The sequence below is a fragment of the Rhipicephalus microplus genome, chromosome 9 (genome assembly GCF_043290135.1).
Source record: "Rhipicephalus microplus isolate Deutch F79 chromosome 9, USDA_Rmic, whole genome shotgun sequence".
NCBI classification, from domain to species: Eukaryota; Metazoa; Arthropoda; class Arachnida; order Ixodida; family Ixodidae; genus Rhipicephalus; species Rhipicephalus microplus.
The window spans coordinates 88,658,795-88,685,673 of record NC_134708.1 but is presented as its reverse complement, the minus strand read 5'-3'; the positions used below and the strand labels follow the sequence as shown (position 1 = coordinate 88,685,673).

Here is a 26,879-nt window from a genome sequence, read left to right as displayed (position 1 = left end):
TCTACCCTGGAAGTTGTGGGATCTAATATATGCTATTACAGTGACACCAATTCAATGGTAGCTGTTGACTTTTATGCTCGCTTTTTTTTTCAAATCAGGCCCGCGAGGAGGAAAGCAGCCAAGGTGATTGCTGCTATCACAGACATTCGCCTCTCATGGGTTCCCGCAGCACGTATGCGCGCAAAATGTACTGCCTTTCAGCAGCCGGAATGTTTGTGACTTCCTCGCTAAGATTAGCTTCCACCAGGTTTGTTCTATCTCCTGTCATATTCGATCAAAGAGAATAGTGGAACGAGTGGTGCAAGAAACCAAAATATTTCTGAATTGGTATCGTCATGGCTCAGTGGATATTTTGTGGTGTAATGCTTAAGTGCAAATGCAGGCATCACGATTCCAATTTTAAACATCTACTGCAGACTCATGGGCCGACAGGAATGGGCACTGCTACCAGACAACGAAACCCACCTTCAACTGTAAAGCGTGCCCCTGAGGAGAGAAAAAGGTGGCTCCATGACATAAGAAAAAAATGTTCCTTCTGCAACAGGGTACAATGCCACTACCAGGGCTTATCTATGGCTCCCACGTCACATTGTAGAACGTGCCATTAAACATCTTGTCCCTCGCTACGATTGTCAAGGGTGCAACATTCCACGGGCTTACATAGTCGAGGCCGAAAATTTGCTGCAGTCTCTGCGTACCAGAGAACACCTCCTTCTGGCGCACTTTCCACTGGCACCCCTCACACGTGAAAATCAACCCGAAGTGCATAGCGCCGAACTACAACTGCGCAGAACCGATGTAACAGCCAACTACATTGCGTTTTAGCCTTTTTTTCGAACTTCAGCTTTTTTTCTATGCAAAGAGAGACTTGACATAATGCACAATTATACACACTCCTCAATCAGTTTGCGGTAAGTTCTCCTGGGTTATCAGACGCATATGAGAGTGACTTTTGGTTCAATGCACATGATAATGGCACACTTGAGCACGTGCGAGCTACTCCAACACCACGAGTCTATCTGCGGCTTTTGAGATTACGACTACGTTCATGGAAAGTTCGACAAACTCGTGTTTTCATCTTCATTAGGACCATATATATTAAATATCAAGGGCCTCACAATGCGCCTTTTATAAATAAGAAGGCTAATCACTTGATGATCTTTATATCAATGTTTCATATGTTGTAACATTGATGCAATACTCGGACTGACTACCAAGGTCACGTGGCCATAGTTTCGGAGTTTCCAGGCAACTTATATCCCTGCAGCTTTACAATCTCCCCCGTTTTTTGGGGCGAAGCTTCTATAGCGGCACCCGTTCGTCCCTCGTAGTCATAGTAGTAGTGTGTAACCAGTCTTACATTTTGACCTCCAAGGTGGTGCCAGTGGAAGATTTCTTCTGTGCATTGTTGAACAATTAAAAAATTTGTAGCGTGCCCATTAACTAAAAGCCGAATTCTCCTGTCTCTCATTCCTTATTAGCAGCCATTGGCATGTACATTGAGCAGTATCTGACAAGAAAGTGTTGCTACGTTATACTCGCTGGGCGTAATCTCCTTGGTTTTAGAAAAGTTTAGCGAGCGTTGGGCCGCAGTGCCATGAATACAGTGAACTAGTATATACCATGCACTCGAGGCGGTTACAGGTGGGAAGTAGACACGAAGCGCTAGCCATAAGAAAGTGGGCGTGTGCCTCCTCTCCTTCATTCCTTGGAATGTCCGCTGGATGGCGGTGCATCTATATGGAGAATATATAATAAAAAGATGCGAGATGGTTGCACGGACAGATGGACGCATGGATGAACGCAGGAGCGGATGCATAGACGAACGCAGAACAGACGCACAGACGGACGTGCGAACGCACGAACAGACGCACGCACGGAAGGGCGGATGGACGCACGAGCGGCCACACAGACGCACACATGGACGGACGGAACCAAGAACGAATGGACAGACGGATGCTTCACCCCACTCTCCATCATTCACTCCGTGGATATGCTGCCATTCTTTTTTCCACTGTGAACGTGAGCTCTACTGCTCAGTGGCTTCCATCGTAGCATAAAGCGCTGACCACACCGAGTCCGCAGCTTTGCTCAAGTGCCTCGACCCAACGAAGACTGTCGAAAGCTCTCTTTGTGCTTACTTCAGAAGACCATCAGTGCGAAAAAAAACCACTAAGCTAATGCAGAAACGCTTCTTGACTTGGCTATCCACCACCTCAAGAGAGAGAGAAAGAGAAGAAACTTTATTCGTGTCCCTGCTGGCGTCAAAGGTGGCGGGGGGGGGCGGGAGACAGGCCCCTCTGTAACCCCCTTGCTCAGGCGGCGGCCAGGCCTTGAATCTTGGCTGCGTCTTCGGCCAGCCGGACAGCCCAGAGCTGGTCCTGCGGGCACGGGCTGAGCAGCAAAGCCTCCCACTGCTCGGCCGTGGTGATTGTGAATGTAGGGTTCGTGCTGTGTTTAACTGAGTGAGTAGCTTCGGGGCAGGCCCATATAATATGGTCGAGCTCAGCGTTAGATGCACCGCACGTTTTGCATTGTGGTGTGTGAATAGCGGGGTAAATACGGCTGTACAGTGACGGACAGGGGAAAGTGCGTGTCTGTAATAGACGCCAGGTAGTGCACTGCTGCTTACTAAGGCATTTGTCTGGTGGTGGGTATTTAAGTCTGGCCTTGCGATAATACATTAGGATTTCTCCAAAGGTAACCATTCCGTTCCTCGCATTGTCGCGAAACGAGGGGACCATCAACTCTCGCTCCGCCACGTCAGAACGCGAGGGGTGGTGCTCTGTTGGATGACGCGCCCGGTGGACGAGAGCTCGGGCGGCGTCATGCGCGTGCTCGTTCCCCGCGAGCCTCGAATGGCCCGGAGTCCAGATGATCTCAACGCGGCGACGACGTAACAGAGGTGTACTTGTGAGAATTCGGAGCGCCGTTTGGGAGATCAAACCTTTGGTAAAGTTGCGGATGGCAGTCTTGGAGTCGCTGATGATGCAGGATGCGCCACCTCAACGCAGCGCGTTTGAAACGCGTTTGTACGCTTGTGTTGCTTGGGCAGTGCCTGCAGCAGTGCGTTCGAAAAGCGTTTGTGCTTCATTGAAGGCCGTGGCAAGTCAAGTTTATGTCAAGGTGCGTTTTAAATGGAAATCATTTCTTACCAAACTTTGGTGACAACGAGCGTATCTATCTATCTATCTATCAATCTATCAATCTATCAATCTATCTATCTATCTATCTATCTATCTATCTATCTATCTATCTATCTATCTAGGCGTTTACGTTTAGGTGTTCTCGTAGTTTAACTTTCCGTGAACCAAAATTAACAAGGGAGGGTAAGACACTTTGATGAATATGACGTGCTAGTCAAGACAAGAATAATGTCACAATCACGTTGCGTACGTTGCCAAACACTTCCCGCCAGACAGTGGCACTTACCCACGAAAAAAAACTTGGAGTTGAATGCGAGTCTATAGCCCGTATTCACCGCCATTTTTGAAAAAAAAACTTGGAGTTGAATGCGAGTCTATAGCCCGTATTCACCGCCTTGGCCGCCGCGCCGGCCGACGCCCAGTAATAGCCTATTTTCAAGATTTTAATGAAAAGCAGGCTGTCATTCAAAATACAAGCAAACTTAAAGGGACAAACATTTTCATTCAAAATGACTACAATCATGAAACACTACTCGTGCGCAAGCTTCTTTGGGATAGCGCCAAAGTTGACCGGGTGAATAAGAAGCGCGTATCTCTTTTGCATGATAAGTTGAAAATTGATGACACCATCTTTGTGTGGGACGATACCAGAAATGAACGTGTAGCACTTCCAAAGCAGCGGGACGCCACTCGTTGACGTACAACGCGTGCAGAGGCAAAATATTTAAGGATACTAAATTTTAATGCTTGGAGCCTTGTACATAAAATTGGCGAACTTGAACTGTTGCTTCTTGAACATGATCCACACATAACAGTAATCACGGAAACCTGGTTAAATGACAACGTTTGTGATTCCATTTTAATACCGCCAAACTATAGCATTTTTCGTTGTGATCGGCCAAGTAGGGGCGGTGGCGTAGCCATTCTTTTACGGCATCCGTTGACAGGTGTTGTTATAAACCAAATCGATGGTCATGAAAGTTTGTTCCTCAGAGTAAACTGCTGGCGTCATGTCTTTATCGTGTGTGCTGTGTACAGGCCTCCATCGGCTTCCCTAAATACATTTCTAAACTGTGTGATCATATGGGTCAGTTTTCGAACAACAGGGTGATACTCGCCGGTGATTTTAATATTCCGTGCATTGATTGGCGTGACCCCGTTTCCTTTTTCGATGTGGACATAAACCCTCTTGTGGATATCATGATTATGTGTGATCTAAAACAAACTGTTACAGAGTACACCAGAGAAGCTGGAAGTGCCCGTTCAATAATAGATTTAGTTTTTATTAGTAATGATATTTCTACATACTCTGTGGATGTGGTTGATGGTGTGTCGGACCACAGGGCGGTGTACCTTTCCTTCCCACTTGGTGATGCGAAGTTGCACAAAAAACAAGGAAAAAAGTTAATAAAAGATTTCGCTAAAGCCGATGATCATGAAATACTTGACTGTTTGTGGGAATTTTGTGATAACATGCCGGGCTGCGTCACAACTCTCTGGGATGCTCTGAAAGAAACTATTCATTATTACATTGAAGAATTTGTCTCCTCCAAATATGTTCGCACTAACAAAAATAACCCGAGGATGACAAGAGAAATCATTTTTTTTACACCGTAGGCTAAAACGAGCCAAAAAACATAAAAAACCAGTTAGTGAGATATTTAAATTAAAACTCAGCCTTGCTTCCAAACTCTCCGACGCAAAAACTAGGTATTTCACTCATTCATTACCTGAATTTTTGAAAAAAGCCCTGAAAACTTCTGGCGATATTTAAAACAAACAGATGCTACGCCCAGCCAAATAACTGTTGATGGTTCGATTGTAAATGATGCGTCGGTTGTCGCTGATCAGTTTAACAGATACTTCTGCTCCGTATTTTTTGCTCCCCAACATGAATCACCACATGACAATCTTTTTCCAGTAATGTCTTCCGAGTTCATAACTTATGAGGGCATATTTTCTTTGCTGCTTAACCTGAAAAATAAATCTTCAGCTGGTCCAGATAATATCCCAAACACATTCTTTCGTAAGTATGCCGAACCCGTTGCGCAAATTTTAACAAGCGTTTTTCGCCTCTCCTTCGAAAATTCCTTCATTCCTGATGACTGGCGCATGGCACGTGTACTGCCGGTGTTTAAGAAAAAGTATCGTTTAAACAATGCAAACTACAGGCCTATTTCCTTAACGTGTACGCCATGTAAGCTATTAGAACACATAGTCGCACATTACATCACAACATTTCTTGAAGAAAAGCGCCTGCTGTCGCCATTAGAGCACGGATTTAGAAAAAAATTATCGACCACAACGCAGCTAGTTACAACAATTCATGAGTTTACGTCGTTGCTGGATACGGGGAACCAAACTGATGCTATTTTTTTTAGATTTTAGTAAAGCTTTTGATCTTGTCACGCATAGCAAACTCATTTCTAAATTATATGTCCTTGGTCTACCTGTTAACCTCATTGACTGGATCCGTTCTTACCTTCAAAACCGCAAGCAGTATGTTAAAGTAAATGACTGCATGTCTGGTATTCTACCAGTGTCATCAGGAGTTCCTCAAGGTAGTGTTTTGGGACCTATTCTCTTTCTGGTATATATAAATGGCATTGTTGAATCAATAGACACATCACAAGTCCACATAAAGCTTTTTGCAGATGACTGCATACTTTATAAAACGATTACTGCTCCGAATGACCAGAAGTGCCTGCAATCCAACCTTTGTGCTATTTCTAAGTGGTGTGAAGATTGGTCAATGAAATTAAATAGCGATAAATCAGTTGTCATGCATATAACAAATAAGAAACACCGTTTTAAATATACCTATTCTTTCAACAACTGTCCATTGACTGAGGTTAACGAATATAAATATTTGGGCGTCACAATTACAAGCCACCTAACATGGTCAAGCCACATTAATAAAACATGCTCATCTGCTTCTAGAAAGCTTGGTTTTTTGAGACACAAATTAAAAACAGCGCCCCCAGAAATCAAAATGCTGGCCTACAATGCTTTTATAAGACCAAAGTTAGATTATGCGAGTGTCATTTAGGACCCACATATAAAGAAAGATGTTAAGAAGCTTGAAATGGTGCAGCGAAAGGCGGTTCGCTTTATCTTTAATGCCTACCGCAGAAATGACTCGCCAACAACGCTCATGGCTAATAATGATATCCCCACTTTACAATAACGAAGAGCTGTTGCCCGGCTGAAATTTCTACACTCACTTTATTTCCGTAAATTTAACATTTGTCCAGAAACTTATATAAGAAATCGAATCTCAAGACAAACTCGACATACTCACAGCTACACTCTTGAACCTTACTTCGCACGTACTAATCTTTTCATGAACTCATTCTTACCTCGGATGATCAATGATTGGAACGCGTTACCTTTTGAAGCATTCTGTGATAATGAAAATCCTGACTTCGATAACTTTGTATCTTTCCGTTTTTAACCGTACAACTCAAGATCTCTGACTGTCTCACGTTGTATTTGATTTGCATTCTCCGGTTTCAATTTGCAATTTCTTGCTGCCATTTAACTTTGTTCAAATGCTATCCTGTGTTCTACTGCCTTAACATGTTTTTATTGCTTGAACTTTCTTTTATTTAGTTACATTGTGAATCACTTTTTGTTATGCCCCCCTGCTTGGTCTTTCGACCGCAGTATTCTGTAAATAAAATAAAAATAAATAAAGTAACCCTAAGTGGTTTCCAAATGCGAGGCCTCTACCATGTGGTGCGAAAAAAAATCGCGTGCGACGTGGAGGCACCTGGGCTAACTAGGGATATTGCCTCTTTGAGGGCGTGAAGCTATGCATGTCGAGTGTCTGAAATCTTACTACCTGCGTGCACAATCTTAATTGTCTTTCAGATTACTTCTTTTGTGCGCGGGAGATAACAATAACTCTACTCAAAGAGGAGCACTGGGAATTCGGCTTTGAACTATAATATTGCAACCTGCTAGCCATAAATAGACTGTTCGTCCTTTTTCAATTATATTTGTTTTCAGTGAATTGGGACTGCAAATCGATACGCTCATAATAAAGATACCAGGTGTTTAACGTCGTAAAACCGCCATATGATTATAAGGAACGCCATACTGGAGGACACCGGAAATTTAGACCATCTGATTTTTTTCCACGTTCACTGATATCACACCCGGGCCTCCAGCATTTCGTCTCCATCGATATGCGCCCACCGTGGCAGGGCTTTCCGTTCAGCATCAGAAAACCTTGTGGCTGCACCACCATGGCTGACTTCACAACGGTCATTGTTGATGGCAGAATAACCTTACTGTACACGCGTAAATGAGCATACATAGAGATGTCACTACTCATGCGTACTATCCTCAATGTAGGCTTCCTGAACGTGTTGACGGCGGTCATTATACATGACACTCATCAACCTTATAATAATATTACTTTATTGCGTGTTATGTTATAGAAGAGTTCCTTGTTGTTGTTTTTTAAGCGGGCAGCACTATAGAAGTCTGGGCTGTTGTTTAGTGCTGTGTGCTGCTGTACACTGTCGCCGTCGCTTGGCTTATCGCTCCATAAGTAGCAAAGTGGAAGGCTTCTTCCTGTTGTTCTTTGAATGCCACGATGATGATCACTTATTATCACCAACAAAAAAATGATGCGAATTGTGCAACTTTGAAAACCAACCATAAAGATACAAAAAAGAAATAGAAAGATAGGAAGTATAGAAATATAGAAAGATAGGAAGTCAGAAATAGAAAGATAGGAAGGATGAATGGATCAACTTTATTTGGACCTTCAGAACGTGCTTTAGCACGTTGCGGGCTGTTCCCACGTCAGTACGGAAAGACCAAGTTTCTCTGCTGCGTCGCAGGCCTGGTGGACTGCCCATAGTTGTTCGAGTCCGAAGCGTGCAATAGCACCCTCCCATTTGGACAGCGTGATGAGTTCCCCTCAGCGTAACGCGGGGCACCGCCAGAGCATATGTTCCAAGGTAGCTATATCGTCGCAGAAGGAACATGTATTAGTTGGCTGTATTTCGGGATACATTTTGTTCAATAGCGCGAGATTAGGAACCGTCCAGACCTCAAGAAGCCCGAGTGTCAGAGCCTGAGGTCTGCTTAGTTTTCTGTGCGGTGGCGGGGTATCGTCTCCGTGCGAGGTAAAAATATTTTGTCAGTTCATTATACGAGGTGGGAGGGTCGCGGTTCTCCAAGACATCAGCGTCGCACCTCCCCCCCCCCCCCCGTTAGCTACGTGGTTTACTAGTCCTCGCGCATCTATGTTGACTGACTCGTTCAGATTGGGCGCAGCTCCCTCATTGCGTCCCATATGAACTGGGAACCAAACGAGTGTGTGTGGCTCGATGTCTTTGTCCTGAAGAATTCGCAAAGCTGATTCTGATATTGCTTCCTTGGAAAATGCTGGAACCGCCGATCTCGAGTCGCTGTAAATTGTGGACCTCCTGTTATCCAGCAAGGCCAACGCAATCGCCACATGCTCTGCTATTTCAGGCACCGTCGTTCGGACCGTTGTCGAGAGGGTTAAATGACCACGTGTTTGATGCTCACTGCCGCATACGCCTTCGTCTCGGGATGCGGTCCGATATCCCGATGAAAAGATAGGAAACGAGAAAAAATCGATAGAGACAAAGAAACAGTGTGTGCGAGATGGCGTGAGGCTACTGCTTATATATATATATATATATATATATATATATATATATATATATATATATATATATATATATATATATATATCACAACACAAATCATGCTCACTGCCGCATACGCCTTCGTCTCGGGATGCGGTCCGATATCCCGATGAAAAGATAGGAAACGAGAAAAAATCGATAGAGACAAAGAAACAGTGTGTGCGAGATGGCGTGAGGCTACTGCTTATATATATATATATATATATATATATATATATATATATATATATATATATATATATATATATATATATGGAGTACCGTTACTGGCAATATGTATTATATATAAAACCCGGCGGCGCATGCAAATTGATTACGCGAACAGTGTAATGGCACTTTCTCAGTTGTTCTACTTTCATGATGAAACAAGCGCAAAAATACAGACACTCAGAGAGGACACAGACAAGCGCTTACCAGCAACTGAAAATTTTATTTCGAAGCAAACACTAATTAGTGTTCACTTATTAGCGTTCGCTTCGAAATAAAATTTTCAGTTGCTAGTAAGCGCTTGTCTGTGTCCTCTCTGAGTGTGTGTATTTTTGCGCTTGTTTCATCATGAACCTTTACCAACACGCCCAACTGGCAGTCATCCTAAATGTTCTACTTTTTTTTTTCTTTGACAGAGGAAATGGCACGTGCTTAGTGGCTCAGGGGTACAAGGAGCCGACATGACTTGTATCGCTGTTTTGTGCTTCACTGTATAGTTTTTCGAGATGGTGACGACTATTCGTTTTGAGGAACGAGACACGCGTCTGGCTGGCTCGACTCTGGTAGCGCTTGGACGGAGCGGAGACGCTTTACTGTGCGCCGACATTCCCGGCCGTGGGAACTTTTTTTTGACAACCAGGCATGTTTCCTTGATTCGTCTCAAGAACACTGCAGGAGCCCAGATCCACTGGTGTGCCTTCTATAGGTTGAACCGCCGACCGCGTATCACGAGTGGTAGGTTCCAGCTACCTCGATTGTGGTAGGTATTCTGTCATTGGTATATTTTTCGAAGGCGGCATTGGAAGGCGTCTAGCAGCACGGTTCGCTATAAAGATAATAAAAAAGGGCACCAAATATCTACTGAGTTGGTGTTGATGATTGCGTTAATCACCAAGAGATCATTCACGTTAACCTATGAATACCCCGTACATTACCCACTCGGACGTGCAAATGAGTGACAAGATGTCTGTACAGCATATACAATGTGATTCATTGGTTGTGGTCACACTGAGGTGTGGAATTCGTTTTACACGTACAGCAAACCAAATACCCATTGTGATCATCACTGCCGGCAAACTGTCGTTCAGCATGGCAGTGACGTCCATTCGAAACTGTCCGTTTTAAAGGTTGGGGATTTTCGTCAAATTGTTGTCAAACGAATGGAGACCGCATATGTAGCAGCTGTTTTTGAAACTCCATTCAAAACAACCACGCTTTCACCGAACATCGGCACAACAAAGCTCGGGTAGCGAACGCGTCCGGCGTTTGGCCACCGCTTTCCGCACTGTCGTCGTCTCCGATTCCAAAGGCATTTTCCCGCACCTTAGACTCTGAGTACACTTGTTGTCTGCGTCACTGGGCTGCAACAGCTTGTGGTTGGTGCCAAATGTGAGTATTCGGGCTTCGGCTGGCCCGGAACTGCTCGAGAAGGAGACTAAGAAAGACTAGCAACCGCCTTTACTGTGCTGTGTAGAAACGCAGCCGCAACTGCCCGCTGCCAGAGGCTGCTTGCTTGTTTGATCCTTTCATTTGTGGCTCGAGAGAAGACATAGCAACAGAAGGCGACGAAAGCTCTGTTGAAATTCCCACGCGACACGGACTTGAACAACTGACTGTAACAGCAACGTCACACACCGCGAAAGACAAGACTGGACTATGACTGAGTGTGCGCGCTTGTGCTGCCGAATGTGCTGTGTTTCTCTCTTCCCTCTCTGCTCTGTATCTTTCATCTCCCCCATTCCTGTCCCATGCGCAGGGTAGCAAACCGTCTGCCTATAGGCTGGTTAACCTCCCTGCCGTTCTTTTTGCCCTGTTTTTCTCCCTTCCTTCCTTCTTTTGGGCTGTCACCCACTAAAGGGTATTGTCCAAGAAGCCGGTGGTTAATGCAAGTCAATACCTTCAGGTTTTCCAGGCTAGAGAAACCAGATTACTTTGTTTTGACTGTAAAATAACTTGGCGCAATGAAAACAAAATAAATAAGGGGGAGGAGAAAAATAATAGAATTTGTTGAATATCTGAGGTGTAATTGTTGTATGAAATTCTTCTGAAGGTTAAATCATAGCAGTGTAACAGCTAAATAATAAATAATATATCGGCTAGCAAAATTCGAGAGCTGATCAATGGCTCAGCAAAGTAATCTTTTTGTGTTATATAGGAATTCGCAGAGAGCCCCACAGATGTTCTTGTCGGTGTGTCCCAATGAAGTGGCCCCAAAAGACAAAATATTAGGAGTAGTAAGCACATTCCCAGTTTTTTTTATTACAATTTCGAAGCAATTTTTTCCTTGATTTTTGAAACGGTAACATGTGATAAGAAAATGGTAGAAATGTTCAGGTTCGTTACAGCTTGAGCACAGAGGGGATGGCACCAGACCAGACCGGTCTAGGTAGAAATTAAGAGGTGGTACACAGCAACGTAACTTTGTTATAGTGACTTCCAATTTACGCGTGGGACACCATTTATTATTCCATGCGAAGTGCAGGCGTGAGAAATCTGGATACGGTATTGTAAGTTTTGATGAGTCTTCAAGAAGAGAAAGTTTTCTAAACCTCGCTGCTGTTACATGAGCTCTAGCAGGCATGACTGGCACAATCGGAAGATCGAAGGATGTTCGTGCGAGTGTGTCAGCCATCTCATTTATAAATATACTACGATGGCCTGGCACCCATATCAATCACACTAGACGAATGTTTGCTGGTATTAATGATTTAAAAGTTTCTAGTACTGCTGACGCCGATGACGATGATAAAAATGAACACACGGAATATGAGTCAGTCACTATCACAGCTGTCGAATGAGTCGCAGGAAGTTTACGAATAGCTAGTATAGCGGCCGTTTTTTTTCCTCTTTAAATATTGGTGTATAATCTGGGAGGCGTAATGAAAATGACCAGAATAATGAGAGAGAAAAAATACCCACACCTGCCTTCTCGCCACTCATAGATGCATCCGTTGCAATTACTATATTAGTACCTAATTGAGACAGGCTTTGTTCTAATAAACCAATCAAATATTTAGAGGGCAAGTGTTTAGCATTCAAAGGAAGATATTGTCAAATTCTATTTGCACTTGGCCGATTGGTTTGTCAGATGTTGTGATCGCGAATATATTAGCATTTAAAGCATCTAGAAGTGTTTGAACAAATAGCACTTAGGATTTATATACACGAGGCCAATACTCATTTAAAAAGACACCAGGCTCGGCAAACAATAGAAACTGTCGCCTTCTTAAAGTGGATTCAGAAAATTTAAAATAGGTTTTGACTGTTAAAATAAGGAATCTGCAAGCAAGGGTGGGTATCCGAGCTTCTTCATACAAAACATTGTTAGCTGTGAATTTCGGCATGCCTAAACAACTTCGAAGAGCTTCCCACTCTAAGAGAATCAAGGGGTTTATTTTGTATGCTGGTCCACCAGAGAATAGGACGAACGTACATGCAATAAATCATGATCAGCTTATTTCTGCGAAGACCGGAACGGAGGCAAACAAGCCTAACTATCATCCCAACAGAGCGTGTAGCTTTAACTTTATTATGTTGAATGTGATCACGCCAGCTCTGTTTTTGATCATACAATACACCAGGATATTCAATAAAGTTAACCTGGGGAATTATTTCTTGATGGTACTGAAGAAAAATAGTAACAGGTACGTCCAAGGGAAAAACTATTATAGCACTTTTAGTTACGTTCAGATTCATATGAATTTTCGGAAACCAGGTTTCCAACGTTGCCAAATAAAACTGTAAAGTCGAATATAGTAAATGAATATCACAGTCAGATGCGAAAAACGCAATGTCATCTGCATACACATATACTTGTACCTTATCACTCAGTGGTATTGAACTTAACAAAATGTTAATTGCCACAGGCGATATACCAGAGCCTCGAGGAACACCTCTCGTGTGGCTATACTTCAGTGTGGAAACATCTCGTTGGGAGCAATAAAATTTTCTGTCTTAAAAATTCGTATATTCCATTCGTTATGTACTGCGGCAACGTTAGCTCTTTTAGTGCATTGATAAGAATAGGATGTTCAACACTATCATATTCCTTGGCTAAATTAAGGGTTACAAGAGCATCATATTGTCGTCTGTGGCGAGCAAGGTTTATACGAGCCTCTAAATCAAGGTGCGCCCACCATATAGAGTAACTTGGTCTAAATCCAATCTGGCACGCACTGAGTATTGCATTATCTGTTATGAATTTTATAACTCTAATGTAAAGTATTCTTTCTACTAACTTAACTACATGTGATGTTAAAGCGATTGGCCTAATGTTATCTATCTACATTCCTAGTCCCTGTTTTTTAAGAACCGGTATTATTTTTGCAAGTCTCTAGTCAGGAGGCATCAACTATTTTGAAGAGAATAGTTGACAACGTTAAGGAAATCTTCAGGAGAGATGTAGAATAATATTTTTAACACTCCTGAAGTGACGCCATCTGGTTCAGGACCTGTGTTTGGCAGAATACGAACGACGTGTGCAAGTTCATCCCTACTTACATCAATAAAATCATTTACCAATGAAGGTTTTGCAAACTTTATTTTAATTTGTGATGTAAATCTCTTTTCTAATCCTAATGCAATTTCAGTTAATGTGCCTTCCAACTCAGTTGGAGAAACAATAACTGAGTCAATAATTACGGGTGCTGTAATAGCTTTACAATTACGGATAAATCTGAATAGAGCTTTCTTGTTGCCGCTCTTGAATAGATAGCTATACCGTTTTTTTTTCATAATCGTATTTCGCTAATGAAACTATTCTCTTAAACGTAGCTTTAGCAAATAAATTATTCCTCCGATTTGTCGGACATTGCTTACCGCGGGCCTCGAGTGCACTCACGATCATCGTTCTCTTATTCTACTAATACAATCGGCGTGCTTGTGGCAGCCGCTGCCTTCACGTGTAAAGTAGGGCTGTGGACAACGAAAAGACAGCACTCGACCTAAGCTTATTCTGCCCCTCAAAATGAAGAAAGGACTGTAACGCAAGAAAGAAAAAAAGGGAAAGAAAACTGAAAAGAAACAAAGAAGGCTGCCTAACTCTGCAATTCATTCAGGCTTAGCACTCCTAGAATGAAGCTGCCTTAATTTTTTATCATATATTCCTTTATTAAACCTAAAACCTTAAATGGCTTGTTGAGCATCCCCTTCAATAATACTGGACAGGTGAATAAAGGAGCACAAAACACACACTACAGTGGTAGCGGATGATGGCACGTCGCGGCTTTATCAACTGACGTCATGATGGGGCTGTATGAAACGAGACTCGACCCAATGTGGTGTCACATGATAGTCATACGAAAATGTCTGCTCGTGAGAATCATATTGCATTGTCGCTTCCTGAAAAATTGGCTGTTACGAGAATACATGCTGTGGTGCAGAAATCTGCAGGTCAGCAGGAACAATGCAATTCCCTGAGAACGTCAGCATTATTCATTGCGTGCCTTTTGCGCTACAGCTTGTTAATTATTGCAATATGCCAGGTCTCTGACTATAAAACATGATGCATAGACAAGTTTGCAGCAGCCAATCGGCTTAAAAAGGTAAAGCATAAATACCTTTGAACCGTTTTTTTTTCAGTTTGTGGATACGTCTGAGCTTATATGGGCAGTGAAGACCACAAAACCTGGAAACATCAAGTGCCAGTATGATGAAAAGCGTCTTATAAGCGAAAATTATATAATTTACAACACAACCTTCTTTCAAGGAAGGCAAAGGTAAGAGGTTTCTGGTTCCGAACGTATGCGTGTGTATGTACTATCACGTTTAAATTTCTCATTCCCAGGTACAGCATCAGACTACGGGGAGACTTTGATCCAGAAGCACCGAACCGGATGCTTGTCTCAACCTTAGGTACCGTAAATACTGTTTTTTTTATTTACAAGTTTTAGTACGTTCATACTGATGTGGTATTCAACCTAATAGGTACAAAACTCATAACCGACACTTTTATGCAGTAGGGTGTACAGAGTAATATTAACGCAATAGCATTAAAGAGATTGTTTAGAAGTTGAGTTATCGGTGTCAATAATTTTGAACAAAAAAGCAGTGTTGCCCGAAAGTGCGAAATTAAGATCGATGCAAATAAACAACTTCAAGGCTCTGGCTTTAATAAGAAGAGAATCAATTCCTTCTATGATGCATACGTGTGTTCTACCACAGAGTCACGTCATTAATGGAACTGCTACTGAGAAAAAGAGAGGGAGAGAGAGAGAAAGAATGACCTTTATTTGAGCAAGCGCATTGTGCGTACGAAGAAAAATTTATACGAATATCCTGTAAATGCAAGGAATCTCGATAACACGTGTGACTTTGCATGGCCGGTGCATAGCTTCTCGCCAGGTATCAACACATGCGAACTGCACGAGGAGTGAGAGCGCAATAGCCCACCAAGCCTTCCAGCATATTTAATCGCATCATTTGCAATAGCACCAACAAAGAGCGGTGACGAAGGCTCGCCTGTTACCTCCCAGCCACGTAATGAGGACTTCTCTGATTTACAGAAGGAATAACTTAGGCGTAGTGGACATTTCTCGACCACCCTTTGAATAAACATTGCAGGAAAAATTTAAACGGTGAACCTAAGTCCCGCAGGATTTATTTTAGGAGGGTATGGTTCAGGTGTCCACCGAGAAACGACGCTAGTGACGCGAGCGTTAAGGTGATGCCAATGAGGTCCTATCAAGCTATCGCGTTCAACTTGTGAAAGTGAAGCTCAGTTCTCATAACACTTAAATGCGATAGCAAATATGTTGACACTCTGAGCTGGATATTACGTCATTCATTGTATATGCATGCGTATATATAAAATCAACGTGATAGCAAAAAATTCAAAGGCCACACACTGAATGGCAAGCAGATCGAAACGTGCCCTGCACTTCTCACGCACAAATACCGCACAAAACGTACTCACAGGTACAGATTAACGCGAATAAGAATCTCAGTCGTCACTTCGTTGTGTCTGAAAAGCGCGTCCTTTTCGCAAACGGTGACTGTGCAACGAGTGCAGTGAGCTTTGTGCACCCAGTAGCTACAAGAGAGTTTTCCCGGTGAAAACCCTAGGCCAGCCAAGACGTACGATCCTCCCCACCACGAGATCAAGGTGCACGAGCGACCGTCTACCTCCTTCTTTCTGCGAAGCAAAGCACGCGTGCGAGTGCCGTGACAATGGGGCTACGCAAGCTCCTTGCGCCTTCTTGCTGGTACTGCTGAAAACACGATAGTCCCCCCCCCCTCGAGAGGCCCGTCAACAGCGGTAAGAAGTATTTGTAAATAGCTTGCCGTTCTTCTGTTGAAGGAGGGGCTCTTTAGTGGCTCAGTGGCTAACGCTGTAGAGAAAATAACGAACCGCTTTGCCCATGGCGAAGCCCACCCGTCCACCCCTTTTTTATTGCTAACACACTGCCCTGATCCCCGATGATGATAATGTCGCTCCTCGTCCTCTAAACATTTGCAACATCCTGCACGCCCTCCAGTGTGGCCTCATGATGAACAATATCACAGTTGCTGTAAACACTAAACACACAATGATCACTAATAGATTCAGTAATACACAATACACACACACACAATACACACACACACAATGTTCAACAATAGTCAACCCACGTGGAAAAATCCAGGTTCGCTCTTGCACCTGGTTTTCCAATGGCGCTTCCGGCGCTTGTTTCATATACGTACCTTCGAACGCGTCGCCTTCGGTGAACTTGCGCTCGCGATGATCAGGTTTCGTTGGCAGAAGCATGGTTTCTTCTGCGAGCTCCTGGTGTGGCTTACTTTCAGAAGTCTTGCTTTTGAATTTCTTGCCCTGGCTGTGTTAATTTTAGAAGCATCATCCTTTTTTCGCCATCCCGGACTTGATTGCTTCAATTGATGGTGAGGCCTTGTCTCAATATACTTATTCGGTAGTGTTGTAGCTTGTACGGTTCTCCTTCCTTTCCCCCTTGATGTTTGTAGCTTACTCGTAGAGACCTTAGGACTAATACAAGCGGCAGGCTCCTCTGCCCTCGCAGCTTCTCTTTTGCTTCTTTTCGCTTGAATACGTCTTGATTTGCTTCTTTCGGACATTTCTACGCGTGGCTGTGAGAACTGTTCAACATATAAATCTGCTGGCCTTGACTTGCACCTATTCTTGATATCTCTTGAATGCCCGTTTAATCTTCAAAGGTATTCCGCTTTTCCTTAATAGAAATTTGTCGCTCCACCATATGCACTTAAGCTGTTGTGAACGTCGTGTCCTTTCCTTCATTCATAGTGTACGCTGACGGAATTTCTAACGGCGTGGGCCTCTTCTTTGAAAGTAGCGGTTCTGTGCGTGCGTAAATGCTCGTTACAGTGGTGAAATCGGTGACTTTTTCAATTTCAGTGCGTTCAGCGATTCATCGTGAGTCTACGTCTTCTATCTTCCATACAACAAGATTGCTGCTGCAGAAGCAAAGGCTAGAAGCCGAGGCCACAGATGAAGAGTCCACGCTAGATTGTACTTCTGTCCAAATCCTTTGCCTCATGACCTCCAAGCGAGATTCTCGAGCATTTGATACGTCAGCGATCCTATATTCGCCTCTGACCTTGGCTAGAATGATCTGGTGCTCATAAAGATCTGCTTCCTTCATCTCTGCTCCCAAATGATCGGAATAAACTGCGTCTTTTTCTTCCTTGTCGATATTTTTAGGAAGCTTGTAGAGCTCAATCTAAATTCGATAAATATATCGTAACTCACTTACTGACGGACGCTCCACGTTTACTAGACATTCAATGTTGGCGAAGGCTTTTTTGACGGCCTTGCGCACTTCATTCAGCCTTGCGAACAGGGCCTCCATGATCAAGTCTACCGTCGAAAACGTGAAAAATCACTCGCCGGTCACGTCACTAAGTGAAGCCTCAGTCAATGTCGTTTCCATCACAAACGTTTCGCAGCACGAAGTCTCAAGCAATGTCGAGGTGTTATGCTTCGTGATCTGGTTTTCGAGAACGGTTTGGCCTCGCACATCAGCTTCAACCAATGGCGGCTTCACAAAAGTCTTCGAGGCTGCGACTGTGGTCGAAATTCATGAAGCTGCTCCGTCTCACCTCCGAAGGTCCTTCCTTCTGGGTTTCACGGTGCCAACATGTAGAAAAAAGGACGAACCGCAGTTCCTATGGCGAAGCCCACCCGTCCACCTCTTCTTTATTGCTAACACTCTGCTCTAATTACCTAAGATGATAATGTCACTCCTCGTCCTCAACACAGTTTGCAACAAACGCTTCGCTATCACAATTCAGATGTGCGATTCCGCGCACTGGAGTCCTTTTCTCGGTTACTTTTGTTTCTTGTGTTTACATATTGCCGCATTAATTCGCGTGGTTTCGTGTGAGCGAGAACCAACAAGTTCGGACTGAGCTGCTTCTCGGTCTAGATCAACGAGCAGTACAGCGCAAGGTTACCTTGAGCGTGACAAGATTGGTGGAGCTGCTGGGTACGATGACTCATGACGCACCCCATGCACAAGAGCAGCCGAAGAACCGGAACACAATCGTTGTGCCCCTGAACACGCCAATTCACAAAACAAGCCGCCGCCAACAAGGGCTACCACCAGAGACAGCGGAACAGCTTATCCACACAGCGACTATGACTTCACCTCAAGGCGCCATGCAAACTGCTTCATCACTGACGCTGATTTATTGCACTGTTCAGAACCCACAGATGCCAAGTCCCTTTCACGGAGAGCTGTTTGAGGATGTGGATGACTAGCTGAGCGAGTGCTAACACGTCGCAGTAATCAACTATTGGGACGAAGCCGCCTATATCCGCAACATCTACGCCTGCTTAAAATACGACACCCGAACGTGGTTCCTGAACAGAGATGACATCCTGGCGTCAGTTTCAGCATCACCAGTTGGAGACCTATCGAAGCCCCCTACCACCACGAACATGCTGAACAAGCATTGCACTCACGCATCCAGATGCCTTATGAGACCGTCACTATGTACGTGGAGAAAATTACATGACTTTTCAGGCGAGCGAATCCGGCAATGCCAGAAGAAAAAATATATGCACTATCCAATGTGAGATATGAAGGCGCAGCTTTTTACTCGTCTTGTGCGGAGTTTTCTGAAGAGTGGAGTGGAGTTTCTGACCGGAGCTTTTACGATGGAGAAGGTATTCCATCGACGGTCTACCATATTTGACCGGCAAGTAAGGCTGCATCGTTTCCCGAATTTTCTGCCACCTTCGGGAGCGACAGCATTGAATGGATTCGTGAAATTCTTCGCTTCGTCGTCCACGATTAAATGGCGAAGCTACATGGGGCGAGAAAGGCTAGAGGTAAGCAGCATCACTAGTATAATCTGGGACGAGGTCTAGCAGGTGCTTTAGAGCCGTCGCCCTCAACCGAAGGCTACCAATCTAGAACCACTTGCTGCGTCTACTGATGTTGGGAACGGCACATATGCCTAAGTCTTGCGCACTGCCATGCCGGTCTTAAGCCCTGCAGTCCCAACCCAGACGATGCCCCCAGTTGCAATTCAAACAGCCCACACTGGTTTGGACATCGACGGTCATCCTGCTCCCACGCGCAGCCCGATATCTGGCGTACGTCGGATAGAAGACCCCTCTGATTCCATCGCGGTGAAGCCGGTCACACCCACCGGGATGCCCGTACCGACCACTTGAACTGCGTGGTTTCTCTACTCATTCGCCTTGTCCCTTTGTTGGTCAGAGGCCAAAAGAAATTTAGGACTACCTCGCGCAGCAACTTCTACCTTTCTCACGGCGTCAATCGCGGTCACCATCTCCACGGCGACCCGCAGCCATTCGACCACGTTTTTGGTATGACGGCACGGGGGCCCTCCCCAAGCCATCATCGGGAAAACTGAAAGCAGCGACGTTCGGTGGTGAGGTCACTGGGACTCAAACTGCAGAAGACTTCCTATCGACGCTTGCAGAAAACGCTGCAAACATTGAATTGACGTCCGAGTGCAGTGCTAGAGAAATGTCAAATTGTGCGTTGAACTCAGTGACCGAGTCTCGCTCAACATTTCCTTGCTGATAGATGTTCTTCAGATCAGCGCATTGGTGGACACAGGTGCAGAATATTCTATTATGAGTGGAAAATTGGTAACCAGTATTAAGAAAGTGATGACCACTTGGAATTGGACGTGTATTCGCACGGCTGTAGGCCACGTAATTGCTTTGTTGGGCCGCTGTACCCTAAGAGTGGAGTGAAGAGTGGTTATACGCGAGTCAACATTTGTTGTCACCTGCCTCGTTCTACGCAACTGTTCTCGTCAACTCATTCTTGGTATGAACTTTCTTTGAAAAAACGGTGCGATCATAAATCTCCGCGAGGGAAAGGTGACTTTCTCGATGCAACGTGCAACCGATCGAAGCGCCGATAGTCGTCATAGACCTGCTGTGCGTGTTGCCGGCATACATGTGATGCGGCCTCCCCGAGCGACTCTTTCGTAGTAGTCACGCGTGAGGACCTTCAAGATGGTGATGTGGTTGCCGAGAGGAACGTATCCCTTTTGCTGCTTCAAGGTATCTCTGCATTGCGAATCATTCGGCGTTTGCGTATCTGACGGTCACAGAAACTCGTCACAAATTTCAACTTCGAGCACCGACATCTTTTCCACGGCACCACCGCGGCCTTTGGAGGCCGTCTAGCGGATGTCACCGAGTGCTTCGCATCCGAGGAAATGGTTGATGGAGACAAGCTTCTGGGCCACATCGACCTGAATTCGAAGCTTTCGGACGAGAAGAATGCCGTACTTCATACCTGCTATAGTAATTCCAATCTTGCTTCGCCTTTTTATCTAGAGTCGACACCCCTGGCGAAGCACTCAATTATTACCAAAGATAATGTTCGCCCAATCTGTCAGCAACCTTACCCTGTTTCTGCTAAAGAATGGGAGGCTATACAGACGCAGGTAAAGGAGATGCTTGACAACGGTGTGATAAACCATCTAGCAGCCTGTGGTTTTCGCCAGTCGTTCTGGTAAAGAAAAAAGACGAAGTGTTGCGAATCTGTATGGACAACAGGATGCTCAATGGCAACACCAACAAAGATGTTCACCCGCTTTCCCTGAGTTTATGATTTTCTCGACAGGCTGTGACACCCAAAGTATTTTTCATTGATCGATTTGAAGAGCAGCTATTGTTAGATAGATGTCGATGAGCGAGACCGGGAGAAGACAGCGTTTGTAACTCCCGATGAGCTTTATGCATTCCGAGTAATTCATTTCAGCCTCTGTTTAGCTCCAGCAACATTCCAGCTGATGATGGATACTGTTTTCGCTGGCTTGAAGTGGCGAAGCTGCCTTGTATATCTTGGCGATGTGGTCATCGTTGTTGAGAGTTTCGAAGAACATCTGAAGTGTGTAAGAATGGTTCTGGAAGCTATTCGTACGGCCGCCCTCATGCCAAAAACACCCGAGGTGCAATTTCCCCTACGATGAGCTCAAATTTCTGGGACATGTAGTGAATGCGGCTCAAGTTCAGCCTGACCCAGAAAAAAACTGCAGCAGTTGCCACCTTCTTTGTACCGTCAGGCGAAAAAGCAGTGCGAAGTTTTCTCGGCTTGTGTGCTTATTATCGCCGATTCATTAGCAACTTCTCGACGATAGCCGAACCACTCATGCTACTCACCCGAGATGGTGTACCGTTTTCCTGCACTACAGAGCAAAAAGCAGCTTTCGCAGAGTTTCGGCAGTAAATACAAGCAGCACCTGTTCTTCTGCATTTTGATAAGGACGCCCACACGATGTTCACACGGATGCCAGCACCGTCAGACTTGTACAACGGCACAGCGGCGTTGAACATGTGATAGCTTACGCCAGTCGTACTCACTCTCGAGCCGAGGCCAACTTCACTACTTCAGAGATGGAATGCCTCGCAGTCGTGTGAGCCACGGCAATGTTTCGACCTTACCTCCACGAACGTGCCTTCAATGTGGTAACCGATCACCGTTTGCGCTGGTGGCTGGCCAATCTCCGCGATCTGTGTGGTCGTCTGGCTCGGTGGAGTTTGAGCTTGCAAGAGTATGACATCACGATTGTGTATAGATCTGGGCGCAAGAACAAAGATGCTGAAGCACTTTCTCGAGCACCTGTAGGACATCCAGATGTGGACTTCGAAAATGCTTATAGCTTTCTCGGAGCCCTCAGTGATTCTGACGTTATGTCTAGACAGCGAGCAGATCAGGAACTGTACCCTATTACTCATCGCTTAGAAGGCCGAAATGTTCACGATCCTCGGCGCATTGCTCGCGAACTGTCATGCTTTTAGCTAAGGAGTGGCATCCTTTACAAGCAAAATTTCCGAGGTAGGAACAAAGCCTCCCTGCTCGTTGTACCAGCCAACATACGTGATGGCATTCTCCTCCCGTGTTAAAATGAGACCACGTCAGAACACTTGGGCCACCCGTGGACTCTCACCAGAGTGCGCCAGCAGTACTATTGGCCGCGACTTTCGACAAGTGTACACCGCTACGTGCAAGGCTGCCACGTGTGCCAGCGTCACAAGACGCCACCTGTGAAACCTGTGGGCCTTCGCCACCCTATTACACCACCACGGACACCTTTAGACCTTGCGGTAATGGATCTTCGAGGGCCCTTCCCTTTGTCGGCCACTGGAAACAAATTGATTATAGTGGCAACCGATGACTTGACCCGGTATGCTGAGATGAACGCGTTACGCCTGTTACCCCGCGACATGGCGTCTGAAGCCGCCAATGTCTTCGTGCACCAAATCGTTCAACGGCACGGCGCGCCATCATGTCTGATTACGGATATAGAAACACAATTTACGGCACAAATGCTAGAGGAGATTTTCCGACTGAGCTACACAAGTCATCGAAAAACAACGCCTTGCCACCCATAAACTAATAGACTGGAGGAGACGCTTAAGAATACCATAGCGAACCTGCTGTCAATGTACGTACACGTGCAGCAGAAAACCTGGGACAATGTCGTGGCATACACCACGTTGGCATGCAGCACGGCAATGCAGGAAATAACCCGATTTTCACCTTTCCACCTTGTTTTTAGGCGCAACGTACAAACCATGCTTGACGCTATGCTGCCATTCGATAATAGCCATTCACTTGCTTCAGAAGCCGAGCAATACACGCAGTACGCCGAAGAGGCTCGTCTACCGGCTCGCGTGAACATCAGCCACCAACAAGATGCAGATGCGTGACGTTACAACGTTCGCCGTCGAAACGTCGCATACCACCATGGAGAACGAGTGTTGGTGTGGACTCCTATCCGACGACCAAGCTTGTCTCAAAAGCTTTTGAGCCGTTATTTCTCACCATACAAGGCTATCCGACGTGTGAGGGACCTTACATGCGAAGTACTTCTGGAGGGCACAGTGTATTCACGTCACCCAAAACTGTGCATGTCGTATGACTCAAGCCGTACTACACGCAATAATTTTTCTGCTTGTGAGTTTGTTAACGTGTGACAGTGATCTCATGTGGTGCTTTGTTTTTCTACTTGTCCACTATTGTTTTCATGTTTGCGCATGGTGCAGATGCTGGTGCGCCCTCTTTGCTATCTCTGGTACTCACTTTCTGGTTCTCCGTGCCATCGCGTGTTCTATGTAAGTTTTTTTCTTCTTCTTTCATTTACAAGCATAGAGCCAATGCCTTTCAAAGAGGTACTAATTCCGCGTAAATTTGCGTGGTTTCGTGTGGAAGAAGACGAAGTTGACACAGTGCTGCTTCTTGGATTAGCTCAACGAGCAGTACAACGCAAGGTTACCTTGAGCACGGCAAGAGCGGAGCCTTTTTCTGTGTTAATTTTCTTTCTTCCGTTTACATATATATAGATACTTATACATATACAATGAGAGACGGTGACGCCCACATCAACGTCAGCGCCGACGCCAGTGGCAAAATCCAGCCGAGGGTGCCAATAAAATTGTTATCGCAATAATATATATATATATATATATATATATATATATATATATATATATATATATATATATATATATATATATATATATATATTTATTTATATATATATATATATATATGAAAATGCCAGAAAAAAAACCCCAAAAAGACTCCAGTGCGCGGAATAGAACATCCGACCCCCTGCTTATGAGTGTGTGGTGTTAGCGACTGAGTCACAAAGGAGCACATCCTTCAACGTGGAAACTGCAAACTATATCTACCATTTACTGTTGGTGATGGCCACCTCAGGGGAAATTTTGTGCTTTCAAGATTCCCAGCGATAGTGTGCAACGAGCGCGCATCACCAGGTGGTCACAACGAGGCGGCGGTGCGCTCTCGTTTCCGACGCGTGCTTTGCCCTCGGAGAGCCGTCAGGGTGGAGGATGTAGACCCTCACGCGTGCGCGCACTTATCTCGAGTGGGGAGAATCGGACGCATCGGGCCTTTAACATAAATATTCTGTTGTAGTTACCGGGTGCGAAAAGGTCACTGGACTCACTGCAGTCTCCTATCGCAAAAAGGCGCCGTTTGCAGACACGGCAAAATAACAACTGAGAGGTTTATTTGCGTTCATATGTACCTGCGAGTACGTTTCGTGCGCCATTTGTGGGTGAGAAACGTGGGGCACATTTCTATCTGCTTGCAAATCTTCGCGTGGCGTTCTAATTTTTTGGCATCACGTTCATTGCTCCACCTTTGCGGCAAAACTATGACTACCTTTAGGTTACTTTGCCCATATATTTATCAATGTATCAATATGTCCATCTTAGAGTATACTACCGGAGCCCTTCACTACTTTTACTGCTCATTAAGCTTCAGTGAATGTTTGATGTAGGGACAGAAGCAACTGTTACGGGCGCCTTCACCCAGTGCGGATCTGATGTCTTGGGTTTAAGGGGCAACCATGACCAACTGAACACCTTCGCGGAAGAGGCAAGTACGATGCGGTTAGAGTATTGGTGGTATAAAAGTATAAATAGAGTAAATACGTAGTTTGGAAGTGAGGTCAGTCTGTCTGAAGAGGCAGACAGATGGACGAGAAATGTTTTCATTTTCTATGTTATATTAATATCTTTTCAAGATAAGGAATTACGCCAACATAAAAGAAAGCGTTCTTTTTGGTCTTTTTTTTTACTTTTTTCGAGCCTGGTGGCTCACATGTAACCACCCCGTTATATAGGAGTGCTCGCAGCATACATCCATCCAACCGGTCATCAGAACGGCTGCGGCGCTGAAAATTTACGGCACGCGCCGGGCCAGTAAAACATTAATAAATGTACCCTTGCAGGTTTATCACGTCTTCAGAGTGGCGTTACTTTCAAGGAAATTCGGGGAGCTCTAATACAGTGAAATATATCGTCGAATGAGGCCTTGAACCCAGACATTTGATGGCCTGTAGATGCCACTGTAAGATATGCTACCGCTACAAAAGCATGCCCCCCCCCCTTTTTTTTTGCTCAAGCTTTAGTGAACATTTGTGGACAATCCAGAGTTCTTCAACGACTTTGGTTCTTCTTACCGCATCGCGGAAATGCAGTGGTTGAAAATTTAGATAGCGAATATACAACCTTTCAGGTTATATATTAGTATATATATGTATACATACCATACATACCTATATATACATATATACATATATATATGTATATCTAAATATATATATATATATATATATATATATATATATATATATATATATATATATATATATATATATATATATATATATATATATGTCTAAGAAGATATATGTCTAAAAAAGTCTCATATTTATCAAACCAACAGCCAGTTTGGATGAACGAGTGCTTTGAATTTAGAAAGTGATGAGGGTCAAGTGATACTTCATACTGCTCTTGGCGGAAGCTCGTGTTTTGTTTCGCGTTGATTTATTGATACGCTTTTATGGCACGTTCTAAGTTCAGGGAGGGAAACATTATCGTATTTTCTGGCGGCAACCCGAACTAGCGGGAACACCAACTGGTGTGAGAACTCACTTTCCGCGTCTGCGATCCGTCCCTTCGCTTCAATGCAGCCTCTAGGAGCCTCTACTAAAAATACCCGCTCGAATCATACATGGAACTGACCTCTTATCATAGATTAGAACGTCGAAATTTTTCTCCTCCTCAGACAAAGCTCAATAAACCCCGAGCAATCGCTTACAAACTGCTGCAGACTCGTACATACATCACACCAACGGCACTAAGCAGGATTAATCCTGACTTTTTCACTGCATGTTGACACTGTGGCCACGAATATAACAATTTCGACCACATGCTCCGCCTGTGCCCTGCCAACGTGGGTAAAGACTTTTCTAACCAGTCCTCCTGGGACTCCGTACTTCGAAGCACAGAGCTCATTGCTCAACTTAAGGCTTTCCAGAGAGCCTTGGCCGTCGCCGAAGGACTCTGTCTACCGGTGCGGACCTGCGTGGAGCCACCAAATTGATCAAGGGGAGGGGGGGGGGGACTTTTGGCACGGCGTTTTTTCTTCTAGTAAATCAACAAATTTCATACTAGCTCTCTTATTTGGCATGCCCTTTAGTTTCCCACTAATTGACACTGCTGTTTAGCTTACTCATGATGTGCTTTCCATGTACTTCTTAATTGTCTTTACTGTTAAGGCGAAATCCTTACATGCCTCCTCAATCGTGAAAATTGATTGACTGCGTCCCGCGCTGGTGGCGTTACATGTGGCGCAAAAATTTATCTTGTGCTCATGACGCATTGATCCTGAAAGTTAGGTTTTCATGATTTTGCCACTTGCGCAAGTTTTGTCCAGCTTTTTGGTAAGTCCTTTATGCGCCATCACCCTAACAAGCTTCAACTGGTAGCGCTGAAGTCTATATTCTATGCAACAGACGTGTTCTTTGAGTTTTTCAAGCTGTGAGGAGCTTA

At 44.6% G+C, this 26,879-nt stretch overlaps 1 protein-coding gene across 4 annotated transcripts in view; it reads left to right on the top strand.

Moving 5' to 3' along the window:
* LOC119163156 (uncharacterized) overlaps positions 1-26,879 on the top strand; it is a 93,988-nt gene that overhangs the window by 25,917 nt on the left and 41,192 nt on the right. For 2 of the 4 annotated variants that reach the window (XM_075874046.1, XM_075874045.1), the window contains exons 2-4: positions 14,627-14,763; positions 14,832-14,899; positions 23,559-23,627. In XM_075874046.1, the coding sequence (XP_075730161.1) occupies positions 14,627-14,763; positions 14,832-14,899; positions 23,559-23,627 (274 nt within the window). The remainder of the gene's footprint in view (positions 1-14,626; positions 14,764-14,831; positions 14,900-23,558; positions 23,628-26,879) is intronic. The other 2 variants (XM_075874048.1, XM_075874047.1) reach the window with 1 other exon arrangement.